The 8463-nt window shown below is 45.1% G+C and overlaps 1 protein-coding gene across 1 annotated transcript in view; it reads left to right on the top strand.

Moving 5' to 3' along the window:
• Henmt1 (HEN methyltransferase 1) overlaps positions 1-7260 on the top strand; it is an 11953-nt gene extending 4693 nt beyond the window's left edge. Inside the window, exons 4-8 of the mRNA XM_005367908.1 lie at positions 513-625; positions 1389-1523; positions 4315-4494; positions 5340-5517; positions 6832-7260. Coding sequence (XP_005367965.1) covers positions 513-625; positions 1389-1523; positions 4315-4494; positions 5340-5517; positions 6832-7260 — 1035 coding nt within the window. The remainder of the gene's footprint in view (positions 1-512; positions 626-1388; positions 1524-4314; positions 4495-5339; positions 5518-6831) is intronic.
• The last annotated feature ends 1203 nt before the right edge of the window (positions 7261-8463 follow it).

Here is an 8463-nt window from a genome sequence, read left to right on the forward strand (position 1 = left end):
TGTAGACCAGGCTGGTCTCGAACTCACAGAGATCCGCCTGCCTCTGCCTCCCAAGTGCTGGGATTAAAGGCGTGCGCCACCACCACCCGGCTTTAATTTGGTTTTTGTGTATACAATCCTACCTCCAAAGATCCTTCCATAAAATAACTTTATGTTTTCCTTACTGATTCACAATCTCCCACTGAGGTGCGTGCATGAGCACATGCACACATGTATGTGGGTGGAGGCCCAAAAAGGCCAACATGGGTGTCTTCTCTGTCACTCCCTACCTTGTGGTTTTTTGAGATAGGTTTTTCACAGAACCCAGATCTCTCAGATTTGGCTAGGCTATAAATAGGGTTATAGACACATTCTCCCACATCTGACTTTATATGGGTGTCGGGGGTCTGAACTCTGGTCCTTATTCTTGCACTCACTAACCTGAACCGTTTTCCCGGGCATCCTCTAGTTTTAAGAGCTCCTACTTTTCTGGCTATGAATGTTGTGCAAATGATGCTGTGTCTCATCTATAGGTTGCAGACCTGGGATGTGGTGATACCAAGCTCCTAAAGCTGCTAAAAATCTATCCATGCATTCAGCTGCTTGTTGGGGTAGATATCAATGAAGAAAAATTACATTCAAATGGGTAATACTTCTAGTGCTATGGTTTGGATGTGTTTCATCTCCCAAAGGTGCTTGTGTTGGAAGCTTGTCCCCAGGGTGGTAGTAGAACTGTCGCCAGGTGGGGTATAGTCTTAGGTCATGGGGGCTCTCACCTAAGAGATGGACTCTTCCTTTTTTTTGAGACAAGATATTATGATATAGCATAAGTGCCCTTGGCTTAAATTCGCATGTGCCACCATGCCTGGCTTTAATGCCTTTCTCCTAAATGGTGGGTTGAGTTTCATGGCCGCGACAGTTCCAAGGGAGGGTTGTAGCATACACTTGGTCCCTCCACACCACATTCACCGTTCTGCTTCTCTGATACATAGATTTCTAGATTGTTTTGAACCTGCTCTTCTAAAGAGCTGAAATGTCTTTGTTCCAAAGAGAGGCAAAATGTGGCAATGAGAACAGTGTGGGAAATTTAAAGTCATGTTTAGTAACCTCACTTCCCGCCATGGAAGGAAGCTGCCCCATGGCCTAGTGTTCAGTAGCAGAGAAAAACAGGCGGAGTGGGACTCACATCAGGGGATCTGGGCTCTGCAGCTCTGAGAGCTCCTTCTCTTATTACCTCTGTGGTGCTGGGAATCACAGCTGTAAGTCCACACACACCAAAGCAGGACCTTGAGTCGCAGGGCCTCTCCTCATACAGCTAGGTGCACGCTCTGCTCTGAGCCGTACCCCCAGCCCAGATTGCTAAGTCGGTTGTTTCTTGATGCTGCTGACTGATGATTGTTCTCTTGCAGGCATTACTTGTCTCCCTACCTGGGGGAGTTTGTAAAACCCCGAGATCTAGATTTGACTGTCATCTTGTATCATGGCTCTGTTGTGGAGAGAGACTCTCGCCTGCTTGGATTCGATTTGATAACATGCATTGAATTGTAAGTCTGGAAGTTGCATCAGCTCTCCACTTTGGAAAATGTGAAGGAATTAGCCTCAGTAATCAATGTCATTATTTGTAAAATGATCACAACTCATCAGCTGGGAGTATCTTTTTGCTGTTAGTATTTTTCTTAGGAATTCCAAGAATGAAGATAATTCCAGAAACAGACATTCATATACTCGCCATACGGCCACCTGTGACTGCTTTATTCTGGTCCTTGTCATATACGTATGCATCCTCTCCCTCCACATGGTGCTTTGTTTTGCCCCCTGATAATTAAAAGATTATATACATAGGCCTTTACTCCTGTTGAAAAATTTCATTTGTGGGTCTGGAGAGATGTCTCAGTGATTAAGAACACTTGTTCTTGCATAGGATATGGGTTCAGTTCCTAGCACCCACACGGTAGCTATCATCCATCCATGGCTCCATTCCATGGGCACCAGCTACCTCTTTTGACCTCTGAGGGCATATGGTTTGCAAGCAGAACACTCACAAGCATAAAAATAAAGAAATTCATTTGTATTTCTTCTTTTATAATGTATCTTGCTTTTAGATTTTAATTCACTTTTTTAAAAGATTTATTTATTTATTAAGTATACAGTGGTCTGCCTGCATATATCCCTGCAGGCCAGAAGAGGGCACCATATCTCATTACAGATGGTTGTGAGCCACCATGTGGTTGCCGGGAATTGAGCTCATGACCTTTGGAATAGCAGGCAATGCTCTTAACCACTGAGCCACCTCTCCAGCCCTATGTTAAAGATATTTTCCTAAAACTTTTATTAGATTGTATGTGTGTATGTATGTATGTATGTATGTATGTATGTATGTGTGTGTGTTCCTGAACTCATGTTGTCAGGCTTGGAGGCAAGCACCTTTAGCCTGTTAGCCATATCGCAGGCCCTTAAATATCGTTTCTAAGAAGAAATGCTTTGGGTCAACGGGATGGTTCAGCAGGAAAAGTCACTTGGCGATGTAAGTCTACAGACCTGAGTTCAGTTTCCAGAACCCATGTAAAGGTGGAAGGAGAGAACTGGTTTTCAGTGTTGTACTCTGGTCTCCACATATGGCACATGCATGTCCTCCCATCATACACACACAGTAATAATAAATTAAAAAATACGATGGCATGCTTCCTCTTATGTAGCCATAGTATGTTGTGTTAAGAAATCTCCCAATGGCCAGGTGTCGTTCATGTCTTTAATACCAGCACTCAGGAGGCAGAGGCAGGCAGATCTCTGTGAGTTCTAGGCCAGCCTGGTCTACAGAGTGAGTTCCAGGACAGCCAGAACTACACAGAGAAACTTTGTCTCGAAAAACCTAAAAAAACAAAACAAAACCCAGGCTTACAATGATGTGTATGGTATATGATCATGTTATATAGTCCATATCCAACACTTAACAACTCAGTTGTTCTAGTGATAGCTTTTATAGCTATTTTCAAGTCTAATTATCACTTAAAATGTGGCATTGTTTTATTTTTTATTTTACACTTTGGTACTACATAGAGACAGGATCTCTCTCTGTAGCCCTGGCTGTCCTGGAGCTCACAGAGCTCCTTCTGCCTCTGCCGCCTGAGTATTGGGATCAAAGATGTGTGTCACCACCTCTAGCCTGGGGATTTTAGTAGTGATGTCTTGGAGTGTCTATTAATCATCTGGAACAGGTTGCTCAGTCTTTCTGCTTTCTAGAACATCCCTTAATCTGGATTCAGCATAGCATTTCAGCGTTAGATTTTGAGAATGTTTTTATTTTGGCGGGATGGAGTGTTGATCAAGTGCTTCATACATGCTGAGCAGATGCTACAGCTCTGAACTACCTGCTGTCCCAGGGAACGTGTGTGGGTGTATGTCCTCAAGAACGTAAATGCCTGGGAGCTGGAGACCACTTGATTTCCTGTGTCTTCCCCAGTTACTCTCTCGTACTTTGTTCATTCATTCGTTCATTTGTTTATTTATTGAGATATGGCTTTTTCTGTGTAGTTCTGGCCATCCTGGAACTAGCTCTTGTAGACCAGGTTGATCTTGAACTCAGAGGTCTGCCTGCCTTTGCCTCCTGAGTGCTGGGAATGAAAGGCATGTGCCACCATTCCTGACCACCTTGTGTTTTTGAGATGGGTCTCTCATTGACCCTGGATCTTGCTGGTTGTCTACACTAGCTGGCCAACAAGCCCAAGATTTTCTGATCTTTGCCTCCCCAGCATTGGGGGTTAAAGATGTATGTTCCCATGCCAGATTTTCTGAGTACAGGGGATCTGAACTTAGGTCCTCATTCTTGCACACGTACATCCACATGTGAGTCCAGGTGTCTTGGGGGCCAGCAGAGGGTATTGGATCCCCTGGAGCTGTAGTTCCAGGTGGTTGTGAGTCACCTGACATGGGTGCTGGAAACCACACTTGGGTCCCCTGTGAGAGGAGCAAATGCTTATAATTGCCAAGCTGTCTGGCAGTGTCCTGCCGTTTTTGAAAAGAAATCACAGAGGCAATGATGTGTTCTTGGGAAATTAAATCAAGGAATATACAAGTTCAGATACTTTTTAAAAAGGAATGTTGACATGAGTTCTACAGAGGGCACCGGAGGATGGATCTTAGTTGATGGATCACCCTGGGCAAAGCTGGGAGTGGGAAGGATTCAAACATGAGAACAGTTGATCATGGGTTGTGGGCTGCTGCATCATCAGAGAAGGGATAAATCAACATCCAGGTAGGAATTATTTTTGCCAAGTCAATTAGGAGAATACACCCAGTGAAGGGCATTAATTCTGTCTTTCTTATCAACCATTTTAGAATAGAGCATTTGAATTCAGATGACCTGGCCAAATTTCCCGAAGTGGTCTTTGGATACCTGTCGCCATCCATGGTTGTCATCACCACACCAAATGCTGAATTCAACCCCCTGTTTCCCACAGTGTCCCTGAGGGATGCAGATCATAAATTCGAGTGGAGCAGAAAGGAGTTCCAGACCTGGTGAGCTCAGAAGGGTTCTTTTGTTTGTTGTTGTTTGGCAGCAATCCTGTTATAGGAAGTAAGCTGCGCTATGTCTGTCTTATTCAAACTTTTAGTTTATTCCAGCAACTCTCCATGTGTGGCTCATGATGTAGCCGGATCACAAGGAAAGCAGCCCGTTTGGGCCGCAGGAGAAAAGAGCGTGTGCCTAGTGGATGCTCTTTGGGAGGCACCTGTAGTGTTGGCATAGATTGAGAACCAGAGTGGGGAGGATGTGGGGTGTGAGGGGCGCTCACGCCCATGCGTGGGGCGGCTTCTTGGCTTCACCCACACCTGCACGCTGCCTGTCCCGTAGCCCCCCCTTTCCTCTTCCTGAGGTAACTTGGAAACCTAAGACGTATCACTGACTTTGTTCTCTACAGATGTCGGGTGTCCATGCTTAACTTTGGAATTTTTTTTTTGTGATGATGTCTCATTATATAGCTCAGGCTAGCTTTAATTGCCTTATCCTTCTGCCTTATCAAGTAACATGATAGGCATGCGCCTCCTTGCTTGGCTGAGAAGTCCTTTGATTCATATACTTTCTGTTTTTCCTAAAACTGCTGACAAGAAGTCACTTAAGAATTGTTTATTGATACCAGGCAGTGGTGGCGCACGCCTTTAATCCCAGCACTCAGGAGGCAGAGGCAAGCAGATCTCTGAGTTTGAGCCCAGCCTGGTTTACAAATCGAGTTCTAGGACAATCAGGGCTATTACATGAGAAACCCTGTCTGGAAAAGCCAAAAAAAAAAAAAAAATGTTTACAAAGTTGTTTAACCAGAACTGTATGTACAGAGAAGTGACTTCTCTTTGTTGTTTGATATCAGGGCTTCGCGGGTGGCAAACTGCTACAATTATTGTGTGGAGTTTACTGGGGTCGGGACACCCCCAGCTGGGTCTGAGCATGTCGGATATTGCACCCAGATAGGTGTCTTTAGGAAGAACAGCGGGAAGCTAGCTGAATCCCATGCTTCACAGCAGCATGACCGGCATGTGTACAAAGTTGTGAGTATTCCTGCGAAATAGAAGTCCATGGGTCACATGACGGGTGGTGAGACCAGGATTACAACTACAGCTGCCACCCACCACCCTGCCGCCATTACCGCCATTACCACCATTACCACTCCTTCCTCCTCCTCCTCCTCCTCCTCCTTATACCTAACCCTCCTCCTTGTCGTCTTTTCTCCTTCCATCTTTCTCTCCCCTCCCCCCTTCTCCTTTTCCACATCACTAGTCCCGAAGTAGAAAGCAGAATAAATGACATGCTTATCTGTTTCTCTTTCTTTTTTCTTGACAGGGTCTCACTATGTAGCCCTGGCTGGCCTAGAATACACAGAGATCTGCCTGCATCTACCTCCCAAGTGTGTGGGGTCAAAGGTGTGCACCACCACACCTGGCCAAGTGACCTAATTTTGAGGCTCATCTAGAAAGATGCTTCAGGCTCCATGAGTCCTGGCGGGGTCAGGGTCAGTCGGTGGCATCCTTTGAGACTGCCTGGCCCCTTGGCTTTACACGACAAAGAGCAGTTTACTGGAGGTCTTCTTAGGATGTTTCAGAGAGGACTCCTGCTGCTGCCTCCTTTGTAATCTCTCGGTGTTAGCAACAGTAAAGGGACAGCCAGGAACTGTTCCTCTCCAGCCCATGATGCATGAATGTATGCATATATACATACACACACACAACACACAGGCACGGGCACACATGAATGCACAAAACCTACTTTGTCTTTCAAAAGAATCCATTCTTCTCTTGATGGAATCATTTTCATTTATTCTTGGTTTTCTTTAGCTTGTGTGTCACTTTGTTGCCTAGACTGGCCTTGAACTCTTGGACCAGCAGCTATCTTAGTCTTTCAAGGAACTCTGGGGTTATAGGCTTGTACCACTGATTCTAGATTGAACCAGTGTTTCTTTTTACACTAATTTCCATGTAATAGCAAGTAGAAACATTGGATTGTAGGTTCGGTTAGGCTTTCATCTTCCGTTAACTCCAGTCCCATCAGATCTAATGCCCTCTTCTGGCTTCAGTAAGCACCAAACATGCATATGCTGTATAGACGTACAGGCAAGCAAAACACTCATACATATCAAATAATAAAATAAATCTTTTTTTTTTTAAGGGGAATACTGGGTTAGTGCCTGTTAGTAGAAACACTGCTGAGATTTAGTTGTCATCAGAATTGGAAGCAAAGCAGATACCTAGTATCTATATATGTTTGATTTCCAGTGAGATTAAGGCTTTTACAATGCACAGCTTGTTACTGAATTGCTGATGGTTTAAACACACTTTGGTATTCTGTTTGGGTTTTTCTTCCCTTAGGTTTATACAACCACCTACCCAAGTTTACAGCAGGAAAAGGTGCTCAAGTTTGTACTGGTCGGGGAGCTCCTGATACAAGTGGAACGCTTGAGACTGAGATACCAGCGGATGCTGAGGGAACAGGAGAAGGAACTGGGCCCTAAGCCAGGGCACACGGACTGCTCCCCAGCCCCTCACCTACTCTTGGGAGCAGTATTCACAGAGGCTGAAAAGGCCAGGATAGAAAATACTCCCCAGCCCTTCTGTGAAGGAGAGAAGTTTTTCATACCCCTGAGGAGACTGCTCGCTTATCCCAAGCTGCAGCACTTGTGTACTGACGAAGAGAGGATGCGGTCCCTCATTGCTGACTCGGTGTCCCTAAGCAGCGACGGTTCTGCAGTCGTGGTTGACCTGCACAATTCTTGGGATTATCGGCCTGAAGATAATTGAGCCATCTGGATTTTCCAAAGCTCAGAGTCTCGCTGAGAGTTGAGTTGTCTTGGAATTCAAACTTTTTTTTTTTTTTTTTTTTTTTTTTATGGTGCTGGGAATTGAACCCTGGGCCATTTGAATGGTAAGCAAGCACTTTGACACTCAGCTACGTCCTCAGCCCTGGGATTTAAACTTTGCACAGTCATAATTCAAGTACTACTTTGAAAGTTTTAATACAAATCGGGTCCTGAACTGGTTGACAGACGTGCCTGGCGTAGACTGCTCTTCGCTGAGAAAGGGTTCAACTGGAAGGAGCTGCTTTCTTTAAACATTGGGTTTTTATTTTCCATTTGGTGTTTACAAGAACATTGGGTGTGGCCATGTGTTAGTTTTATCCTTTCCCAGTTTTGGTGTTAGAGCCATATGTTGAATGTGACATTAAAACATTTAAATGCAATCAAAGCCACTTGAGAACCTTAGAGGCCCTTACCTATAATCCTAGCACCAGGATGGAGGACACAAGAGGATCATGGGTTTGAGGCCAGCCTAGACTGCATGGTGAGATCTCAGAAACAAAACCAGTTCCTCTGCCCAACTTTTCCCAGGGGTGATGTAGCTTTAAAATCTAGGATTATGCTTTTACTTTTCAAAAATATGTTAGATGAGAAAGAAACTTGGGTGGTTTTTGAAGGGTATAGAAATCTGCAGTAATCACTGTCCGTGTTGTGTGTGGTGCTAGAGGTTGAACCCCAGAGCTTTGCACATTTAGGTAAGGGCTCTACCATTGAGCTACGTCCTCACGCACTTATGAATACCCTCCCAAAGCTTTCTGACTGGCGTTGGGGTGGGAATAGGTGCAGAGAGAGAGAAATGTGGCTTTAAGGAAAGAGAAAAGGGGCCCCAAGGGGATATTCTTGTGTGTCGCATGGGAGTCCAGAGGTGTGTCAGCCAGGCATGGCTGCTCCACCGTGTCAGAGTCCCTGATGTCCATCTTGGTAACTGTGGCGGAGACGGTGGACTAACCTGGGGTTCCCACTTGCATAGCCTACACTAGCAGAAAGAAAGTGAGGAGGAGCTCCTTAGCTGCCCAGTGTGCTTTGTGGCTTGTTGCTAGGCAACACTGCTGCCACTTCCTGTGTGACAGTAAAGGAAGATTGAGAAGTGATATTCTAAGAAGCCACATGCATACTCGGTCACCTCCTAAGGAACCAGAAGAGAATG

Source organism: Microtus ochrogaster, unplaced genomic scaffold (genome assembly GCF_000317375.1).
Source record: "Microtus ochrogaster isolate Prairie Vole_2 unplaced genomic scaffold, MicOch1.0 UNK25, whole genome shotgun sequence".
Classification (NCBI taxonomy): domain Eukaryota; kingdom Metazoa; phylum Chordata; class Mammalia; order Rodentia; family Cricetidae; genus Microtus; species Microtus ochrogaster.